This window comes from Dama dama, chromosome 27 (assembly GCF_033118175.1).
Source record: "Dama dama isolate Ldn47 chromosome 27, ASM3311817v1, whole genome shotgun sequence".
NCBI classification, from domain to species: Eukaryota; Metazoa; Chordata; class Mammalia; order Artiodactyla; family Cervidae; genus Dama; species Dama dama.
In genome coordinates, this window is record NC_083707.1 from 49,812,052 (window position 1) to 49,835,993 (window position 23,942).

At 42.4% G+C, this 23,942-nt stretch overlaps 1 protein-coding gene across 2 annotated transcripts in view; it reads right to left on the bottom strand.

Moving 5' to 3' along the window:
* Positions 1 to 23,942, bottom strand: part of MYO5B (myosin VB) — a 342,213-nt gene that overhangs the window by 165,162 nt on the left and 153,109 nt on the right. For both annotated transcript variants that reach the window (XM_061131126.1, XM_061131125.1), the window contains exons 3-4: positions 21,167 to 21,338; positions 16,304 to 16,448 (exon numbers count right to left, since the gene is read on the bottom strand). In XM_061131126.1, coding sequence (XP_060987109.1) covers positions 16,304 to 16,448; positions 21,167 to 21,338 — 317 coding nt within the window. The remainder of the gene's footprint in view (positions 1 to 16,303; positions 16,449 to 21,166; positions 21,339 to 23,942) is intronic.

Here is a 23,942-nt window from a genome sequence, read left to right on the forward strand (position 1 = left end):
CACGGCAGGTGCCAACAGACCTCACAATGGTTAGTACCAAACTGTAATCATCATCCAGAACCACGCTGTGGATAGGAAGCACTGGACGATTTCGGTTGACTCATTATCAATCATCACAGCAAGAAACTATTAGTAGACTTCCATTAATGCAACACCTAAGTATTTATGTCCCAGGATAGTAGGAGATGACTGCCAACTTCTCCGGTCAGTCTAGATCTGCACTCTTAGTTTAATTACAGATGCCACATTTCATGAGGTACACTGAAAGACTGGAATGCATTCAAAGGAAATCAAACAGGATTCTGAATTGTCACATGAGGAATGCTAGCCAGACCAGAAAGAGTCTTGCTTAGTGAAGAAAAGACTAAAGGTGCATTCCCAGACCAATCTGCTCTGCTGGCTACCCCAGAAAAGAGGCAGGAACTATCTAGGATGGGAGTAAACGACAGTAAGATATCTGCTCACCTCTAAGTTTCAAACAGTAGAATGAGGGGGTCTAGAACTTTCCAGAAAGTCTAAGTACCACAATACTGACGATGCTGAAAAGGAACCCCCGTCCTAGATAATATGACCTCAAAAGCTTTCCAACTCCAAGTGTGTAACTCTTAAAAATTCTGCACATTTCATGAACATATACTCTGCAAAATAAAATAAGAGGATCTACAAATACAAGCAAGTAAAGTGAACAGCATTGTAGAAATGACAACCTCATACAACTGGGAAGAAAAATCTCTGCCTTGGGTTGCTGAGCTAGAGTTCCTACACATCAGGCAATTATGATGAATCAATATGTGCAATGACAAATGGAATAAAACTCTAGGGGCCCAACGACCCAGTGGGGAAGCAGAATCAACTGGAATGAGCATTTATTGATCCCCGATATCTTAACTGAAGGCTAAATGCAGCTAGACACTACATAGTTCACACACCTGCATTTATTAATATGTCCCCAGTAACCTCTCCATAAGCACAGGGTTGGGGTAAAGTACTGTTAGTCTCTAAGGATAACTAATTAGAAGGCGCTGAATACTAGGATGTCCCCCTGGCTCTTTATTGCTCTGCTACTAGGTCCAAGGCATTTTCTAAAAAGACATCCCATACTTCTAAGTACTCTTGGTACTTGCTCTTCAGAAGAAGGTTAACTCCCTTTTCAACCAAAAGGGATATCTTTCTAAAGCAGGTCATCAATCATGAGGCATTTTGTTCTCTAGTTCTGGGAATACAGAGGACTGAATTAATTTCCAACATTTTTTGGCTGTAGGTGCCCCTTCTCTGGCTTCCAAAATCATTGATCTATGAGGGGGGCAGGAACCAGGTGGACTCAAAACACCCTGGCTTTTAAATCTGCCCACTGTTTCTACAGGACACTAACACAGGGCTTTCTCTTAGACATGCTTCCTGGCCTGAGCACTTTCTACAACGTTCCCCATGCACAAGAGAGTCCCCTCACGCCCTAAAACTCTGCTGGTGACAAAGACCAGGTGGAGCACCTACATTACACAAGTGGTTTCAACAAAGTTCTTAACCCAGCTTCACTAAGATAGCATCTGGGAGTGTTTATATCAACCTGAGCACCATGTGATCAACCTGACCTCTACGGGTGAGGCCTGGCCACGGGTGGCTTAGAACCTTCCAGGTAATTCTCCTGTGTAGGCAGGGTTGAGAGTCACTGCAGAAAGCTAGGCATCTGCTAAATTTGGAGGATCCAGAGAATTTTCTCCCCAGTTCTAACAGGCTTTCAAATTCCGTAACTTCTTTCCTTGATCAAAGTTTACTCTCAGATCTCTAATTCCTACTGAGATGCTAAAAGCAACCAAGCAGAGCTTAAAGACTGAGGAGGCTCTTAACACCGTGACAGGGATTCTTTTTGTGGGCACCAGTTCTGGATCCCCAAGATCAGACAGACTCATCTATTCTAAAAGTTCCCCAAACAGGTGTCCAAAGATGATAGTTTCTGAATCAGTTGTAGAGTTAAAAAAGATAATTTGGTTTCACCCATGAAATTCTGATTCAATAAAGCAGGTGTGTGTGTGTTGGGGCGAGGGGTGGGTAGGTTTCCTCTGTGACTTTGAAATGAAGCCCTTGGGGGAGCCTCTGCTTATTCTCCCCATGGGCAAGGATGGTGCTAGGATTCAATTCTAACAACTGATCTCCATTATAAAGGACCTCTCCAAGATTTTCTTCTCTTTCAAGACAAAGCACTGTCTGTCATTACACTGGAACCTGTGTCCTAATGTAATCAGAGAGCTACTAAGACAGCAGTGCTCTTTTTAAAAATTTATACTTACTTATTTTTAATTGGAAGATCATTGCTTTACAATATTGTGTTGGCTCCTGCCATACATCAACACGAATCAGTCACAGGTATAGGTATGTCCTCTCCCAGCCCATCTCAGCCCTCTAGGTTGTCACATTAGCTTCCCTGGTAAAGATGGTAAAGAATGGTAAAGAATCCACCTGCAGTGCGGGAGACCTGGGTTTGATCCCTGGGCTGGGAAGATCCCCTGGAGGAGGGCATGGCAACCCACTCCAGTACTCTTGCCTGGAAAATCCCCATGGACAGAGGAACCCGGCGGGCTACAGTCCACGGGGTCACAAAGAGGTAGACATGAATAAGCACAGCACAGGCTGTCACAGAGCACCAGATTTGAGCTCCCTGCATCATACAGCAAATTTCCACTGGCTATCTAATTTTACAAATGGTCATATATACGTTTTCAAGAGAGCAGGGCTCTATAACCCAGTCTACAAACGAGACACTGACAGGAATAGCGACCATGCTCTATGTGCCATGACAGGCAAGGCTTGCACTGAGCCAGCCACCTTCTCTCACCTTCTCCCCACTGTAGCACACCGAGAAGAATCCCAGCAGGAGGCTGGGGGACAGATGTCCTCTGTGGACCATGAACTAGTCCACAAAGACCACTGCATCTATGGCTTTAGACACTGCCCTGGGCACTAAACCAGTTTTCTTTCTTTTTCCCTATGTATAAGGAAAACTGTGAGCCAGCTCCCCCAGAAATATGAATTTATAAATTAATTTCTAAGCTACTGTATTAATACACTGTGCACATTATAAGAGATGCACCAACACAATTTTACATCTTAAAAGACTGTGAAAAAAAAAGAAAGTTCTAAAATTGTGTTCCCACACTCCAGTGAATCTTCCAAAACTCAACGTGCCCAGCTGTCTGAAGATGCTGCTGTAACAACTGAAGCACCACCACAGGACCAGGAGAGACCGGGTCTCACTTCCACACTCTTGCGAAAAGCTGCTTTCCAGCCTTCAGCACGCACTTAGTTAGTGATGGTGGGCAGGCTGTCTCTCAAGCAAATGCCTATAAAAACAATTGAATAATCGCTCCATTCCTGCAGTGTCATGTATTACTTTCCTTTTGCTTCAGCTTACAGATGGGGCTTCCCAGGTGGCTCAGCAGTAAAGAACCCATTTGCAATGCAGGAGACCCAGGTTTGACCCCTGGCTTGGGAAGACCCCCTGGAGGAGGAAATAGCAACCCACTATAGTATTCTTGCCTGGAAAATCCCATGGACAGAGGAGCCTGACGGAGTACAGCCCCTGGGGTCGCAAAGAGTTGGACACAACTCAAGGGACTCAGCACACATACACACAAGCTTACAGATGCCATCACCGAGGGCAGTGGCATCCACATTCTAACACTAATCTAGGGGTGGCTGAGTCAGTTACAATTTAACTTCACTCTAAGTTCAAACCTCAAAGCTGCTGGCTTCCTGCATATGACAAGACAGCTTTAGACATCGTGCAATTGATGCTGTATTTCCTCTAGACAGATTGGCAACCATCTATTAAACTTCTGTAATTCTAATTTCACACATAAGCCTATTAAAAAAAGCCAAAAGAACATTATTAATCGCACAAAATGGCCAGCCTTCTACTATTCCCTTGGCCCTGGAGGACCACCTGTCCTCTGAGGGAGACATATAAAGGAAACCCTGCTCAGTACTGATGTCTCCTTCCAGCACTTCCTTCCTCTGGATGCTATGAAATGATTATGACATTACTTACCATCAACTCATCAGTATTATCACCAGGCTGTCACTACCACCATCACCAGATCAAACACTTACTGAGCACTCACTCTGTTCCAGAAATCATTCTAAGTACTCTTCATTTATCAATTCACTTAATTCTAGCAACCTGATGATTTTGACACAATATGTATCCCTGTTTTAAAGATGCAGGCACTGGTGCTAAGTGAGATTAAGTGACTTGCCAAGGCCCCACAGCTCCTATGTTCTGAGAACCCAGACGGTCCCGTCCCTGGAAGCTGAACCACCTCGCTTCCTGGTGTCTTCCTTTCCTACTAAACTTGTACACATTAGCAGGTGACATCCATAGACACTCTTGTCTTTCGGGATATAAACATGAAACTATGCAGCTAAAAAAGAAAGAGTGGCTAACATGGCGTGAAAGACATTATCACGATGTAAATAGAAATGCCATTTCATCCTGCTAGGCTTCACATTTTATTAGCTTCTTCAACTGGAAATTATTTCAGACACCCTGTAAAATGAAATCTTATTCACATGTCAACACCACTGTGAGTTTCGAAAGCAGCTGGTGTGCGGGGACGAGCGTGACCAGGCTGTGTCACAAGCAGGACCCAGGGGGTGGGCGCAGGGGCGACCGCTGGGCTCCACCTGCTGCTCAGTCACGGCTCAGGCTCACGTGTGAGGAGCGCCGGCTACTTCTTACAATAACCCAAGGACGGAAGGACACACACACGTCCTCCTGCTTCAGCTGAGCAAATGGAGGAGGCGCCTCAGATGAAAGAACGTGACCAGGTGAAACACGGGAAGGAAGCGGTGAGGCTGGGGGTGCTCATTAGGGTCTCCTTTGCCCACTTCCTCAGACATGATCCCCCCCGCCCCGGCCCCAGAAAATCACATCTGACCAATCCAGTGGGCACAGCTTTTAACCCGATTTAAAATACAGGTAAGGACTTGACTTAATTTTTAGGTTTATTCATTTAAATGATCAGTTCTTAGTAAAAGGACTGCTCCCAGCAAGTTACAGGAATCCAGTCAGATTAATACCTCCTCATCAACAGATAAGGACAGAAACAAAAGATCTGTTAAATTTGCACATGTGCCAAGCCAGGGAGACTTAATATATCAGATGCAAAAATCAGGAGTCAAAGAGATATCCTGGAATAATGGAGCATGGGCATGAAAGGTCAAATTTAATACAGGTAAGTATGAATCCTGCTCAGCACATAAAAAATCAATTGTGCAAGTGCAGAATGAGGGCAACATATTTTAAAGGAAGTTTCTGTTTATAGTGACAGATAGTAGATTAGTGACTCCTCATCTCCAGTGGTGCAGGGGTGGAAAAAGTTTTCCTTTTCCAAGGAGACTTTGGGAAGTTAAGGAAATGTTCATTATCCGGGTCATGGTGATGGTTTCGTGGATGTACGCATATATCAAAATCGATATAATTGTACATGTAATTTAATGTGTGTGACTGCACTTTCAATAGGCGTAGCTTATTGCCAGACAATTAAATCTCATTACAGTTGGTAATAAAATAATTCTTGTGCATCTGTGGACAGAGGTGGGGGGAGAAATAGGAATTTTTTTTTTTCAGTGGGTTTTGTCATACATTGATATGAATCAGCCATGGATTTACACGTATTCCCCATCCCGATCCCCCCTCCCACCTCCCTCTCCACCCGATTCCTCTGGGTCTTCCCAGTGCACCAGGCCGGAGCACTTGTCTCGTGCATCCCACCTGGGCTGGTGATCTGTTTCACCATAGATAGTATACATGCTGTTCTTTTGAAATATCCCACCCTCACCTTCTCCCACAAAGTTCAAAAGTCTGTTCTGTATTTCTGTGTCTCTTTTTCTGTTCTGCATATAGGGTTATCGTTATCACCTTTCTAAATTCCATATACATGTGTCAGTATGCTGTAATGTTCTTTATCTTTCTGGCTTACTTCACTCTGTATAAGGGGCTCCAGCTTCATCCATCTCATTAGGACTGGTTCAAATGAATTCTTTTTAATGGCTGAGTAATATTCCATGGTGTATATGTACCACAGCTTCCTTATCCATTCATCTGCTGATGGGCATCTAGGTTGCTTCCATGTCCTGGCTATTATAAACAGTGCTGCGATGAACATTGGGGTGCACGTGTCTCTTTCAGATCTGGTTTCCTCAGTGTGTATGCCCAGAAGTGGGATTGCTGGGTCATATGGCAGTTCTATGTCCAGTTTTTTAAGAAATCTCCACACTGTTTTCCATAGCGGCTGTACTAGTTTGCATTCCCACCAACAGTGTAAGAGGGTTCCCTTTTCTCCACACCCTCTCCAGCATTTATTGCTTGTAGACTTTTGGATAGCAGCCATCCTGACTGGCGTGTAATGGTACCTCATTGTGGTTTTGATTTGCATTTCTCTAATAATGAGTGATGTTGAGCATCTTTTCATGTGTTTGTTAGCCATCTGTATGTCTTCTTTGGAGAAATGTCTGTTTAGTTCTTTGGCCCATTTTTTGATTGGGTCATTTATTTTTCTGGAATTGAGCTGCAGGAGTTGCTTGTATATTTTTGAGATTAATCCTTTGTCTGTTTCTTCATTTGCTATTATTTTCTCCCAATCTGAGGGCTGTCTTTTCACCTTACTTATAGTTTCCTTTGTAGTGCAAAAGCTTTTAAGTTTCATTAGGTCCCATTTGTTTAGTTTTGCTTTTATTTCCAATATTCTGGGAGGTGGGTCATAGAGGATCTTGCTGTGGTTTATGTCGGAGAGTGTTTTGCCTATGTTCTCCTCTAACACCACATTAACAAATTGAAAGATAAAAACCATATGATTATCTCAATAGATGCAGAGAAAGCCTTTGACAAAATTCAACACCCATTCATGATTAAAACTCTCCAGAAAGCAGGAATAGAAGGAACATACCTCAACATAATAAAAGCTATATATGACACACCCACAGCAAGCATCACCCTCAATGGTGAAAAATTGAAAGCATTTCCCCTGAAATCAGGAACAAGACAAGGATGCCCACTCTCATCACTACTATTCAACATAGTGTTGGAAGTTTTGGCCACAGCAATCAGAGCAGAAAAAGAAGTAAAAGGAATCCAGATAGGAAAAGAAGAAGTGAAACTCTCGCTGTTTGCAGATGACATGATCCTCTACATAGAAAACCCTAAAGACTCTCCCAGAAAACTACTAGAGCTAATCAACGAATATAGTAAAGTTGCAGGATATAAAATTAACACACAAAAATCCCTTGCATTCCTATATACTAACAATGAAAAAACAGAAAGAGAAATTAAGGAAACAATACCATTCACCATTGCAACAAAAAGAATAAAATACTTAGGAGTATATCTACCTAAAGAAACAAAAGACCTATACATAGAAAACTATAAAACACTGATGAAAGAGATCAAAGAGGACACAAACAGATGGAGAAACATACCATGCTCATGGATTGGAAGAATCAATATTGTCAAAATGGCTATTCTACCCAAAGCAATCTATAGATTCAATGCAATCCCTATCAAGCTACCAACGGTATTTTTCACAGAACTAGAACAAATAATTTCACAATTTGTATGGAAATACAAAAAACCTCGAATAGCCAAAGTAATCTTGAGAAAGAAGAATGGAACTGGAGGAATCAACCTGCCTGACTTCAGACTATACTACAAAGCCAAAGTCATCAAGACAGTATGGTACTGGCACAAAGACAGAAATATAGATCAATGGAACAGAATAGAAAGCCCAGAGATAAATCCACAAACCTATGGACACCTTATCTTTGATAAAGGAGGCAAGGATATACAATGGAAAAAAGACAACCTCTTTAACAAGTGGTGCTGGGAAAGCTGGTCAACCACTTGTAGAAGAATGAAACTAGAACACTTTCTAACACCATACACAAAAATAAACTCAAAATGGATTAAAGATCTAAATGTAAGACCAGAAATAGGAATTTAACAGCTTGCAAACTTAGTAAAATCTGCGACATGAAATGCCTGCCAACTTGGTGAGATTGTAGGCTCTGTAACAGGAATTCCATGTGAGGAAGACTGCTCACCTGGCAGATCATGTTCAGAGACCACAGATATCAGACAGAAAGACGGAAGGTGTCCAGAGTGACCCACGGCGGGAGAGGGGCTGAAGGCCACGCTCAGAAGGAAGGGCCATCAGAGCCAGGATGCTCAGCCAGAGTGGGGGAGGGGCCGCCACGGGTAAGAAAATGCTGGCTATCCTGGACAGTCACACAGGACAGACATCAGAGCCCCCGTCCGACTCTTTGCAACCCCACGGACTGTATGTAACCCGCCAGGCTCCTCTGTCCATGGGATTCTCCAGGCAAGGATACTGGAGTGGGTTGCTGTTCCCTTCTCCAGGGTATCTTCCAAACTCAGGGATCGAATCCAGGTCTCCCACATTGCAGGCAGATTCTATCATCTGAGCCACCAGGGAAGCCCTCAGACCCCCCAGGTGAAGGCAATCAGAGAGGAGCAGAGTGCGGTGTGATGGCAAGATTCCGACAGTGGAAACTGTTAGAAATGGAACACATCTGAGAGACACAGCCACCTGGACAGGGAGTGGTCAAGCAGCACCCAAAGGACGAGTTGCTGGGATGTGGTCTCCCGCGTCTCTTTGTCTTAGCCAATTCCTACCTGATGCTGGGAAAGATTGAGGGCAGAAGGAGAAGAGGGCATCAGAGGATGAGACGGCTGGATGGTATTAGCGATGCAATGGACATGAACTTGGGCAAACTCCAGGAGATGGTGAGGGACAGGGAGGCCTGGGATGCTGCAGTCCATGAGGTCACAAAGAGTCGGACACAACCGGGCAATTGAACAACAGCCAGAGGACTGCAGACCCTCTCCTTCTAACGTGCTGTATTCCCCAGGCAGGATAAAAAGTGATTATTAGTAAAGTACCTTTCAGCTCTATGATTTTTGGTTTGAGACTTAACTATTAGTAACATTCATGACCTCTGCAGTGTCACGGAAGTTAGACAAAGGAAATGATCCGGTCCTATTCTTTTTAAAAAAACTTTTTTGGATGTGGACCATTTTTAGAGTCTTTATTAAATCTATTACCATGCTGCTTCTGTTTTAAGTTTTGGTTTTTTGACAGGAGGCAGTGGGCCCTTAGTGCCCCGACCAGGGACTGAACCCGCACACCCTGCATTGGAAGGCGAGGTCTCGGCCACTGGACCGCCAGGGAAGTTCCCAGCTCTAGTCTCCTCAAAATTCCCAATTTTAAAAGGAGATGACAATATACATTTACTATCCATTGCTTTTAACATACGGATGCTATACTTAGCCATATTCCCTGCACACTGAACTTTCCCCTATATTTAAGTCTAACTAGAATTTTAAATGGGATAGGCAGAAATATAAAGAAACTATACAATCTAAGAGATTATAAAGGATCGAAATAATGCTATGGCCCTTAGTGCTGGGGCAGCCCTTGGGGAGGGTGAGGAGTGTGTCCAGACGTGGTGGGGGGGGGGGGATGGCGGGAGGGCAGGGAGAGGAGATGAGGGAAGAGGAGGTGCAGGGGAAGAGCCCAGGCAAGACAGCACCCTGGGAAGAATCTCAACAGTGGGAAGGACTCAGGGCAAGTTCTAGAAATCAGCAAATCTAGAAATCAGAGAGGAGCATGGAAGTCACTCCTGTGTTTAGTCATCTCGAACATCTCTTATACCTTGTCCTAAAGCAACCTGGTCCTGACGAGTCCTGACTTGAAATCATAATGAATGGGAAGGAAAGCAAAACTGCACCCAAAAGTCAGGGCTGAATGAAGTCATGGTTTTAAGACTTTACTGTAAAAATCCAGCAAGTCATTGTTCCTAACTACTGACCTCCCCAGCAATACTGTCGCTCGCTGTATTTAACAGCAGCTGAGGAAGCTGTCTGTCAGCTTTAACATTAGCACCCTCGTATTTTTAACTTTTTATTTTGCATTGGGGCACAGCCGATTAACAATGCTGTCAGAGTTTCAGGTGGACAGCAGAGGGACTCAGCCATACATACACATGTATTCATTCTCCCCCAAACTCCTCTCCCATCCAGACTGCTGCACCTCCTATTTTTATAGTGTTCAACAACTTTTAAAGGTTCCTCATGACCTCTCGCAGGTCCAAGTCTCTCTCTGCGGCGGGGCCACTGTTCTTAAAGAGTGAAGACGCTGAGAAATTCAGGCCCAAAAGGTTTGTGTGTGGACACACAGCGGGTGGGAAACACGTCACCAGGGACAGACCCCTGGACACTCCTACACAGTAATACCTTACAGAGAAATGAAACCTGGCTCTCCTCACTGAAAATAGGAGGCTCAATCAGGAAGTACTCGACACCCCAAACTTCTCCAAACTATACAACCCAGAATAATAAACCACCTCACACCCAAAAGGAAGGAAGAAACTGACATCATCCTACTTCAAACTGGATGTGAATTTAGGTCACCTATGTGCAGTTCCTTTTAAAAATTATTCCCCCAAATATCCAAATGCCACAAAGTCTGCAGCCTAAAAGAGATCCTGAAGTGTCCTGAGTCCGTTCTTGGGTATCCCAGAGTATTTCACCTTAATGATCAGGAAGATAAAGCCATCAGTTCTATTGCTTTTTTTTGGACCTCAGACGATGGAAAATGTACAGTGTCCTCTCCCTTCTGCAAAACATTTCCACAGTCAGGACTTCTCTGGGAGTGCTCCCATGATGGGGTGTGGGGTGGGGGGTGGTCCACTGGCTACCCCAGGTGTACTGAGTGGCATGACCCTCCCAGGACCCCAGGGACATCCCATTCCATCTACAGCCCGCAGCCTAGCAGAACCAGATGGACATGTGTGAACTCTATGAGCAAATGAATTTTGTTTCATACTGTCCCTACTTTCTTTTAGAAAAGAACACAAAACCTCAAGAAAAGGATCAGACCTGGGCAGTAGAGTAAGATGGCCCGGCCCCACTAGCAGAGCTAGAAAATACACGGAGACTCTCATCTCACTCTGACATTTAGACTCTTGTGAAACCTCAAGGGAAAAGGTCTATCCCTCAGCCCTCATGGCCCCAAGGACCACAGCCTGCTCTGTTCTGGGAAGACTACCCGGGGCCAGTCGCAGGCCCCGCTGATGGAGGGAATACAGCCTCTCCGCTGGTACAAAGGGCTTCGGGGCACACAGACTGGGTCTGAATTCCAGCTTCACCATCTACTGCCGTTCATTATACAGAGGTCAGTTAAATAGGCAAGGCATTTCTGCAAGAATCTAAGCTCCTCACAAGAAGGTGTTCTCATCCTTGGGAAATGGTATCAGAACATGGAGAGAAGGAATAGATTTTGAAATAGGGCCCATCAGAGAAACATCGCTCTCTGAACATCCCTTGTGTCATATTATCTCTTTATCTAACAAGCTCCAGAATGTCTCCATTGCTTGAAGCCAGCATTTTCCAAAGAGTCCTTGAGATAATCTTTGAAAACACTTTTGTGTCTAAATATGATTTGCATACCCAGCATAAAGCATCTCCATCTTGGAGACTCAGAAAGCATATCAACATAGCTGCTCTGAAAACCCCTGCCTTGAAGGCAGATGTTTCACTTGATTAATCCAGGGTTTCCTAAACTCAACTGACCATCTCTGTACCCTGTGTTAACAGAACACACTTTTCTGCCAAAGTTCACCCCAGCTTTCAGGTTCCTCCCAAGTCTGGTCACCCTGTCTCTAACTGAATAGTCCACACCAAACCTAGACCCACTTATCACATAGGTTAAATTTTCCTGGGCACTGTCCCCTGACCATGCCTTTTGTGAATAATAGCTTTTTTGAGATATAATTCACAGAACACACATTCACCCATTTAAAATACACAATTCAATGGGTTTCAGTGCATTTGCAGAGTTGTGCATCCATCCACACAATCAATTACAGAAAATTTTCACCACCAGCCCCCACCACCGCTAAAAACAAAACCAAAAAAACATACTGATCAGCAATCACTTCCCATTCCCCCTAGAACCTCCAGCCCTGGGCAAACACTAATCTACCTCCCTCTATATATTTGTCCATTCTGGACACTTCATATAAGTGGAATCACACTCTGTATTCTTTCATGTCTGGCTTCTTTCACTGAGCATGTTTTCAAAGTTCATCCCTGTGGTACCGTGTACCATATCTTGTTCCTTTTTATGTGCCATATTCCACTGTATGGATATAACCATATTTTATTTACTGATTGGTTGGTTGATGGATTTTTAGATTTTTTTCTTCTGCCTTACGGCTATTGTGAACAATTTTTTGTGAACATTCTATTAAATATGAATGTCTGTGGGTAAGTTTCTGTGTGAATACGTTTTCATTTCTCTTGGAATGTGTTTTCATATCTAAGAGCAGAATGGCTGAGTCATGTGATAACACTGTCTAAACTTTTGAAGAACTGCCAGACTATTTTGCAAAGCAGCTGCACCATCTTAATCCCCACTTGCAATGTATCAGGATTCTAACTTCTCCACATCCTTGCCAACACCTGTGAAGTCTTCGGCTACAAACATCCTAAGGGGTGTGAAGCACATGTGGCTATGGTTTTGTGACTATGTGCTCTAGTTTTAAGGTTTTGTGCTTTTTGAGGCCCCACTGTTGGGGGAACGATCATTCTCTTCCACCGACCTAGACGCCTGCATCTCACCTTATAAATCCGAGCAATTCATCAGGATCCGGCTTCAATGCTACACTTTCTTGGACCAGATGTGACAATCATCCCCAAACTCAATTCAAACGACCCTGAGCGTGACTTCGGTTTACACTTCCTGCAGTTACAGGCTTTTTGGTTTACTGTGTCCTCTCTCTCGACTGTGGACACCTTAAGAAGTGGGAAGAGGTCTCACATTTCCTAGTGTTCACTTAGCAAGGAGCCTGTCAAATCACTGATACTTTACAAATGTTGGCTGATGTGATTTAACCCAGGAACTGAGGCTAGAATGAGGGTAGGTAAAAGTGAGAGAAAGGGCATTTTGGATCATGCACAAGGGAGGAGCAGAAATAAAGCAATGGTCAGTCCCATTTCTCATGGGGAACTATAGGTTCTTACGTAGAAGGCAGAATTCACAAGTTTGATGTTTCAAGTTACTTCAGCCCTTTTATTCACTGTAAGTCTCCATGTACTCTCAGGTCTCATCTGAGGTCAACAAGGATAGGGACAGTGAACCAATCGTCTTGCCATTGGGTCTCCTCATCCTTTCCAGCACAAGACTCTGCAGGAACTTTCGGGATGGGGATGAAGGTCTGGATTTATCCCTTCGAGCTTTGACAGAATTCCCTCATACACTCAAGGCATCTCGAGTTGGAGAGACCCAGAGTGAACCCCATCAAGAAAGAAAATCCAGTCCACAGTGAATCAAGAGAAAGAAATGCTGAGTCCAAGGTCAACTGAGTCACCGTCACCACGGGCTGGGAGTCGTTAACGTTAGCTTCTTGTACCCTTAATCACCCAGCTGTCGTGGAGGCTCAGATTCAAAGCACACTGTGTTAGACCACGGCGACTTGATCCACATAACAATCATTTCAGCAACTCACTGATGAGTCAGGAAGCACACCACACAGTTGGCAGAAGAATTGTAAAATGAGTGTGTTTAGTATTCAAAGTTGACAGTGAAGGCCCAGAATGGAAATACAGCAAAAACCATCCCTGCATCTGACCAGTGAGTTTCCCTCTTTCCCTGCAAATATTCTGCTGGGGCTTCTAACATGCCCCTCAGATCAATAGCAGAAACCCTGAGCTGCTGACGTCGGAACTTATTCAAAAATAGCTCTCTCCCCCGAGCCACGTGTGCTGGCCTTATACTTCTTATGCACGTTCATGAGCAAAAATTGCACAAGAATTTCAGCAGTATTATTTTCTACGCCCTGGGACTTGGTGGGTAAAACGATTATAAACCTTAAGACCTTAAAGAAAACCCTTAGTAAAGCAATTCTTTGTCCAACTTTAAAATCCAAACCCCTTAATCATCAAATGCATTCCCCTACGCAAGATCATATCACCACCACCCTGGATGCCCACCCCTGTCCCTTCCCACTAATGGGCATGAACAAGGACCCAAACAAGTGAAATAACCTGAGAGTAGAATAACTGTGTGCACAGCTTCATGCATAGAAAGGAAGAATGGAGGCATTCAGTCAAGAGGATCTATAAGCTGGAGGCAAGAGGGTTCTCAAAGCTGTAGGGGAGCCTCAAGAAGTCTGATAAAGAAAAGCTGTCTGGCAGAAACCAATGCGACACTGTAATTATCCTCCAATTAAAAATTAAAAAAAGAAAACAAACTTCTGATACATCTAAGTGCAACTAGCTAGGACAGCAAAATGAGATGGAAACTAACATCAAGGACATCCATGAGAGGACAGTCTCAGGGAGCTGGCAGAACCTGAAGCATGGCAGAAGCTGTCAGAACCAGGCCACAGTCACCTTCCATTTCAGAACCATAAGGAAACCATCTGTAAAGCAGTAAGGATGGTCTTCTTCACATGAAGCAAGCGAGGACTCGGCGTAAGTGCTTCTCCCGAGACACAGAAGCCTGTCCAGACCCCAGGTCCCCTGCACTGTGCACACACTTGAGCGGGGCCACATGCTGCGTCACACCCCTCACTCCTCCCCGCCACGCGACACGGCCCTGAGCCACACTTAAGTCTGCAGTGTGTGCCTCGAGGGCCTACCAAGCTAAGGGACTCCTGGTCACGCCCAGAACACAGTATGTGGCCTTTTTATGACATTAGAGAGGTCAAAGGTCGTGTTTAGCTCCACAATCTATCACATTTTGGAGAAGTGAAACAGTTGTAGATCATTCTACTTATTATATTGTTTCTGTTCTCTGATCACTGCTTGTATTAAATATGGTCATTGCGTTTCTATGAGGAAGCAGATCTTTTACACACTGATCTCCACAGCCAGCAATAAGACATTATAAACTAGTAAGGAAGCTTACAGACAGTTTTTCCTCCTGGAAACTTTTACTGGGCTGAAAATTATACTCTGACATCCACGGCAGCACTGACCATCTTAAATGGGATTCTCTCTCACTCCTCTCTACACAGCCATGCTCCCCACAAAGCACTCCTGCTTTTCCTGCTCGCTCTGTCAGATGTTCTCTAGAGAGGGCAAGAAAGACTGAGCTGAAAGGATCCAGCATTTTACTGTTAACTGGAAAATGCATTTCCACCAAAACTTTGGTAAAACTATCTTTCCCTATACCATACCTTGACAGTTCAAGAACAACAGCATGGTGGTAAATTTTACATGTCAGTTTGGCTAGGCCACAGTTTCCAGACATTTGGCCAAACACTAGTCTGGATACTGCTATAAAGGTGTTTTGTTTTTGTTTTTTAAGATGAAATTAACATTTACATCAGTAGACATGGAGAAAAGCAGATTACTCTTCATAATGTGGGTAGGCCTCATCCAATCAGTTGAAGGTCATAAGACAAAAAACTCTGACATCCCCACCAAAGAGAATTCTGCCAGTAGACTGCCTTCAGACTCAAAATCTTGTACCATCTTTTCCCTGGATCTCCAACCCGCCAGCCTAATCCTGCAGATTTTGGACATGCCAACCCCCAACAGCTGCACGAGCCAATCTCTTAAAATAAAAACCCCCTCTCTTCACTCACACACACACACACACACACACACACACACACACACACACTCAAACCCTGACTAATACACTCACCTAGCCTCCTTTCTGATGAAACAGACCTGCACCTATCTCTCTGAGTTAGACAAAGAAGAGCAACATGAGACCCACTTAAGTGCCTAAACAGAACACCACTTTCAGGCTAAAAATCTGAAACCACTACGCTTGACTGCTAATTTGAAGCTTCTATTTCTGCCCCAAATGCCTGGCATTTTAAGAAGTTGCCAGAGTCTTGGTTCTTTCAAAACGGAGCCTTCAGTGAGATCTGTAAAATGAATGGTGATGGTGTAAAATGGATTCATTACATCTGGAGAAGAGGCAAGACAGCCAAAAGGAAGTCAAGGAGAGACAAGACACAAGGCATTAACTGCACTGCTCATCAGAGTCTAAGGACCCACTGCTCTCCAAGCCTAGGCTCAGGTTCATAAGAAGATGATGAAGACCTGAGGAAATGTGGTTAAGAAAAGAACCTGAGGTTGATTTGGTTTCCAAAACACTTCAAACCCAGAATCACCACCCCACCACCGAGAAAAAGCAGCCGAAGAAGGTGGACACTCCCCTTTCCACCCTCTGATGACCCAGGAGGACTTCTGGGCTAAGGTTATTCTTACCTGGCCATCTGCTTGTAGGCTTCCTCTGCCACAGCAAAGATGTGGGGGTCCATATCCCCCATGTTCTGGCCACTGTAGGCATAGATGACATCTTGACCGTAGATTGGCAACTGATCATAAGGATTAATGGCAACAAGCACGATACCTGTGAATAGACAGTGCACTCAGATTCTGATAGCATGACGGCCTCCTGACATGAGCTTTGCTTTAAAACTTTTTATTTTGTATCAGAGTATAGCCAATTAACAATGTTGTGATAGTTTCATGTGACCAGAAAAGGAACTCAGCCATACATATATGTGTGTTCATTCTCCCCCAACTTCCCCTCCCAACCAGGCTGCCACATAGCATTGAGCAAAGTTCCATGTGCTATACAGTAGGTCCTTGTTGGTTATCCATTTAAGATACAGCAGTGTGTACATGTTGATCCCAAATTTCCTAAACATCCCTTCCCTGCATCCTTTGCCCTGGCAACCGTAAGTGCATTCTCTAAGTCTGTGAGTCCTTTCTGGTTTGTAAGCTCATTTGTATCATTTCTTTTCAGATTCCACATATAAGGGATGTCATATGATATTTCTCCTTCTCTGACTTTCTTCACTCAGTATGACAATTTCTAGGTCCATTCATGTTGCTGCAAATGACATTACTTCATTCTTTTAAATGCATGAGTAATACTTCATTGTATATATTTACCACATCTTCTTTATTCATTCCTCTGTTGATGGACATTTAGGGTGCTTCCATGTCTTAAATACTGTAAACAGTGCTGCAATGGACACTGGGATGCATGTATCCTTTCGGATATTTTTCTCTGGATATAAGCCCAGTAGTGGGATTACAGGGTTACATGCAATATAACATAACAATATATGGTAGCTCTATTTTTAGTTCCTTAAAAAGAACCTCCATCTGTTCTCCATAGAGGCTGTACTAATTTACATTCCCACCAACAGCGAAGGAGAGTTTCCTCCTCTCCCTCCACACCCTTTTCAGCACTAATCGTTTGGGGTTTTTGTCACGACAGCCATTCTGGCTGGTTTGAGGTGTTTTCTCATTACAGTTTTGATTTGCATTTCACTAATAATTAGTGATGTTGAACATCTTTTCATGTGCCTCTTGGCCATCTGTATGTCTTCTTTGGAGAAATGTCTATTTAGGCCTTTTCATTGTTGACTGGGTTGTTTGTTTTGATGAGGGTAAGCAACAAAAGTTGTTTGTAAATTTTAGAGACTAATCCCTTGTCAGTCACATCACTGGCAAATATTTTCTCCCAATCTGTGGGTTGTCTTTTTGTTTTGTTTACTGTTTCCTTTGGTATGCAAAAGCTTTTTCAGTTTACGTAGGTCCCATTTGTTTATTTTTGCTTTTATTTTCCATTATTCTGGGAGATGAATTGAAAAAGATATTGCTGCAATTTACATCTGAGAGTGTTCTGCCTATGTTTTCCTCTAGGAGTTTTATGTCTGGTCTTACATTTAGCTCTTTAATCCATTTTAAGCTTATTTTTGTGTGTGTGGTATTAAAGAATAATCTAATTATTATTTTTTTACATGTAGTTGTCCAGTTTTCCTGGCACTCCTTGTTGAAGAGACTGCTTTTCCAATATTGTGTAGTCTTGTCTCCTTTATCATATTAATTGACCATAGGTGCATGGGTTTATTTCTGGGCTTTCCATCCTATTCCATCGATCTATATTTCTATTTTTGTGCTAGTTCCATACTGTTTTGATGACTGCAGCTTTGCAGTATAGTTTGAAATCAGAAAGACTAATTCCTCCAGCTCCATTTTTCATTCTTAAGATTGCCTTGGCTATTCTGGGTCCTTTGTGACTTCATACAAATTTTAAGAATTTTTGTTCTAGTTCTGTGAAAAATGCCATTAGTAATTTGATAGGGGTTGTACTGAATCTGTAGATTGTCTTGGGTGGTATACTGACATGAGTTTTAAAGGTCCCTGTTCACTTACATGAAAACTGAAGAAGAGAAGATGAACAGGATGAGTCTTAACTAATCACTCAACTAAATCAAGATGTATCTGTGTTTATCAAGCACTCTGCTAGGCCCTAATGGGGAAAAGAAGGACAGGTTAGGCCTCTCTTCAAACACCCTGGAGCATGAATAAGCACATACGCATGGGCGTACACACAAACGCTCAACAAACTGAATTCATAAAATACATATGTACAAAGTGCTGTAGGATCAGAAAAAGAGGATTCTTAACCCTGCCAAGAGGTGTTACACTTAAAAAAAAAAATCTCAAAACTAAAATCTTTAAAAGGGACTGTTAATTTTCTCATCTGTATATGGGCTGTCTTAACTAAAACACAAACAACTTGTGAATGGGAAATATGATTTACACATCTTAATGTCAAACCTTGGCTCAAACATTAACTGTGTGACTTTGCCAATTCCTTAACTTCTGAGTGTCTTAGCTTCATGGACTGCAAAATGGGGATGGTAATTGCATTTCCCTGGTTATCCTGAGGGTAAAATGCTTCATAGATAGCCATTCAGACCAGCATCTTGCATAGTAAGCATGGAGTGTCAGCTATTTTTTTTTTATTATCTCACATCGTATTATACCATGTATTATCTTTCATTTCACTATTTTTTCCATCCTGTGTTCCCAAAAGGACACAATGTGAAGATGGGTTCAATAAATACACATTGAAGAGTTATTAAGTCCTTTAACCCTTTAGGTTTTTTATAGAAGGACAAGGTAAACTGATATTTGAGAATGTGAAAAGAGTTAAAAAAAAAAAAAAACCAACAATTCAATCCTGAAGATAAGACAAATGCATGCCTTTTTCTTTCACATAAAGAACATTCTGGATCTCAAGGGAACCATGGACACATATAAAAAATGTGAACGTTTCCAGTCCTTTGGGGAAGAGAAGGCAGGAATGGAAAGGGTCACTGCCAAGATGGGAGAGCTCTGCCATTGTGATGCCTTCTAGTGTTTGGTGAAGAAGTACAGTCAAGAGAATGAGAAGGCGAACTATAGACACATCTGATAAAGGCCTGTTACCCAAAATATACAAGTAAAAAAAGTGAAAGTTGCTCAGTCGTGTCCTACTCTGCGACCCCATGGACTATACAGTCCATGTAATTCTAAATATACAAAGAACTCTTAAAATCTAACAATAAGGAAATGAACCATCTGATTAAAAAACGGCCAAAAGACCTAAAGAAACACCTCACCAGAGAAGATACAGAGATGGGAAAGAAGCATGGGAAGAAGATGCTCCACACCATACGGCACTGGGGAAATGCCAGTTAAGACACCAGTGAGATGATACTCCACCCCTATTAGCATAGCCAAAATCCGGAACACTGATAACCCTAAACTCTTATTTCATCACTGGTGGCATTGCAAAAGGGCACCGTCACTTTGGAAGTTTCTTATGAAACTAAACATAATCTTATCATATGATCAAATAATCATACTCACTGGTATTTATCCAAAGGAAGAGAAAACATATTCACACAAAAACTTGTATATGAATGTTTGTAACAGCTATATTCATAATTGCCAAACTCAGAAGCAACTAACACGGTCTACAATAGGTGAATGGATAGACTATGGTACATTAAACAATGGAATATTAGTGTTATGATGGAATATCATGCAGCCATTAAAAAGAATGAAATAATGACATTCGCAGCAACATGGATGGACCTAGAAACTGTCATATTAAGTGAAGTAGGTCAAAGACAAATATTATATGATATTGCTTATGAACAGAATCTGGAAAAAAGTATACAAATGAGCTTATCTGTGAAACAGACTTAGAGAACAAACTTAAGGTTATCAGGGGTAAGGCTAGTGTAGGTAGTTAGGGAGTTTGGGGATGACATACACACATGTTATAATCAAAATGGATAACCAACAAGGACCTACAGTACCTGTTCAATATTACATAACAATCTAAATGGGAAAATAGTTTGAAAAGAATAGATACAGGTACATGTATAACTGATATAACTGGGGCTTTCCTGGTGGCTCAGACAGTAAAGCATATGCCTGCTAGGTGGGAGACCTGGGTTCAACCCCTGGATCAGGAAGATGCCCTGGAGAAGGAAATGGCAACCCACTCTAGTACTCTTGTCTGAAAACTCCACGGACAGAAGAGCCTGGTAGGCTACAGTCCATGGGATCACAAAGAGTCAGACACAACTGAGCAACTTCTCATTCATAGAACTGATATAACTGGGGCTTCCCTGGTGGCTCAGCTGGTAAAGAATCTGCCTGCAATGCAGGAGACCTGGGATCGAACCCTGGGTTGGGAAGATCTCCTGGAGAAGGGAAGGGCTACCCACTCCAGTATTCTGGCCTGGAGAACTCCATGGATTATACAGTCCATGGGGTGGCAAAGAGTTGGACATGACTGAGCGACTTTCACAGTTTATATATATAACTGAATCACTCTGTTGTATACCTGAAACTAACACAACATTGTTAATCATCTATACTCTGATATAAAATAAAGTTTTTTGGTTTTTTTTTTTTTTTTTAAGTTTAAAAACTTGCAGCAGTGCGCTCAGCAGTGAGAGCAGAGGCCTGAGCCAGGACCCTGGGATGGATTTACTGCCTTCCTACTGACTCCAGGGCTGCGCCTGAGCCATCAAGCCACATGGCATGGCCCATTTCTTCCCTGGTTGAGCTTTAACACCAATCCTTCCAAAGAGCTGTACGGCAGCCTAACTAAGCCACACTCACCGATCGCAAACTTTCAAGTGAGAGGTACTTATTAACATAAACGAGACTGAAAGTAGGATTCTTAACCATTGGAGTTTAACACGTAAAGTCTAAAGATTGGAACCACTTTCAAACACACACAGCCAATAGATACCCCCTACTTACCACAGTAAGTGTAGATATGGTTGGACTCCAGGAAGCGGACCTTTAAATTATGCAAAACTGCAGGCTCATGGAGATAGCTAAGGGCAGTTAGGTCATTTTCTCCCACCAGGATATCTGGATTCCGCAGGAAGGGAAGTTGGTTGTTTTGGACATCGATGGGGTACTCCTGAATCTAAGGAAAGGCAAGTGAGAGACACAAAAAGGCACAGTCATGAATCTTTTAGCCTGTATTCAATGTTCAGTCTTGTCAGCTATGATCACTACCCCAATATGATCATAAATGAAGGCAAATAACATGTTTCAAAGAAAGCGAGTTGAACAAAAATACCTGTGTTTCCATAAGAGACCAGTCCAGGTAGAAAATTTGCAGAAAACAATCCCAGTGTATCAAGTGAATGGCATGAGAAATTCAGGAAGCATGGGTAGATTTAATAAGGTGTTCTTCTGCTTCTCAATGCAAAAATACTGAGGCTTTAATTCTATTGCAATAGGAGTGCTGGTCTTTCTCCCATGCAGGAAAGCTTCTTTGGTTTGCCCCCATTTAATGCTGGAGGTTCTTTCCCTTTCTCACATCATCCAGCTCATTCTCTTTGTTTATTATCTTGCAACCAGCCAACTGCTCTCCATGAATTTCATTCAAGTTGTTCACATGTTTTTTTCCCAACCTAACTGCAAGCTATTTTAGGGCAGTAACTATACTTTGATCTAAAGTATAATAAGAATTTGATGGGTATGTGTGTGTAATTAGGGATGTGTGATTACACATCTGAAGGTCAAATCTCAAATACAAGGTGCCATCCTGGTACTCTTAGCATACACAGTACTGTGTGTGCTAAGTCACTCAGGCATGTCCAACTCTTCGTGACCTCATGGACTGTAGCCCGCCAGGCTCCTCTGTCCATGGGACTCTCCAGGCAAGAATACTGGAGTGGGTTGCCATTTCCTTCTCCAGGGGATCTTCCTGACCCAGGGATTGAACTGGGGTCTCCTGCATAGAAGGCGGATTCTTTACCGACTAAGCTATGAGGGAAGCCTATACACAGCACTTGGACTACATAAATATTCAAAACACATTTAGGGACAGGACGTTTAACTGATCACATGTAATCAATACAAAGATGTAATTAATGAAAGGAAGTGTTCTTTAACATTTAAACAGGAGGAACTTGGCTGCTGCTTACCATGTTTTATCAGAGTGTTAAGTTTCTTAAAAATCATCTGAGACCTTGTAAAAAGAGTTTCCTCAACACAGCTTATTTTCAGGAGCTCTTGTGTGGGGTTCAGGAATATCAATTGTTAAAAATCCCCATGTAATTCTGATACAGGTGGTCTATGAATCACATGTTAAGAATCACTAGTTCTTACAAGTCTTTCAGGAAGTTCTATAGATGTAGCCTTGATTACTGGGATAACAGTTAATTTCTAAAAGAATATGAATACCAGTGCTCTCTCCTGCCCCACTTTGAGACTTAGACTACCAGATACTAAAGTACATTATTAAAGCTACTGTGATATTGGCTTAAATTAAAGTACTAACGGTGTTAAAACAGGCAGATAAATGAAACATAACACCAGATCCAGAAATAAATGCAGGCACATATGGGTAAAATTTATTCATAACATTAAACTAGCAAATTGAATTATCTAAATTGATAAAAGGGATTTTTCAGTAGTAGGAGGTAAACTTGCAGCCATTTAGAAAAAAAATTGAGTCAATGTTCCATTCTTCCCCATATTAAATAAATGTTAGATGGGGGAAAAAGTAAAAATTAAAATCAAAAAGAAAAGTAAAATCAATAAGAAAATGTGGGTAAATCTTCACAAAAGCTTTGAAAGAAAGTACCTTTAAAGGGTAATACAAAAGCCAGAACAATGAAAGAAACTATTCATTAATTTGACTACAATCTAAAACTTTAAAACCATCATAAAACACACCATAGGCTAGGCTAAGTCGCTTCAGTCACGTCCCACTCTTTGCAACCCTATGGACCATAGCCCACCAGGCTACTCTGTCTATGGGGTTCTCCCAGCAAGAATACTGGAGTGGGTTGCCAGGCCCTCCTCCGGGGGATCTTCCCAACCAGGGACTGAACTCATGTCTGCTATGTCTCCTGCACTGGCAGGCGGGTTCTTTACCACTAGCATCACCTGGGAAGTGCTTAAAAAACACACCATGTGCAGAGCAAATTGAGAGAAGGGGACAGTTATTCTGCATTATTTAATGGAACCAACATTCTTAATAATTGAAGAGTTATAAGAAATTAAAAAGAAAAGCAATACCCCCACAGAAAATTGTGCACAGAATACAAGTCACAAAGAATTATTAATGGATAATATATGAAAAACTATTCAGCTTCACCATTAATGAGAGAGAGGCAAATAAAAGATTATTTAGAGCCATTATCCATCAACTAAGCAAAGGTATAAAAACTGACAGGACCCCAACCAGGAAGGGTGTGGGCAAAAGGGTTCAGACTGATTTAACCTTTCTGGAGGGCAGCTGGCAACACTTTATCAGAATTTTTCATAAATATTCTTCCTTACCACCAGGAGACAATCTTACAAATGATCAAAGATATCAACTCCCGAAGCTATAAATATGAAAGTAAAGTGTAACATAGACCTATATTTATAGTCAGGCAGCTGCCAAAGCATTCTGCTGCATCTAACAAAAGGCACGTTATCGAATGAAATCTATAATAGGATTCCACTGATTTAAAACTATATATTAAATCTGTCTGCAGAAGGAAATGGCAACCCACTCCAGTATTCTTGC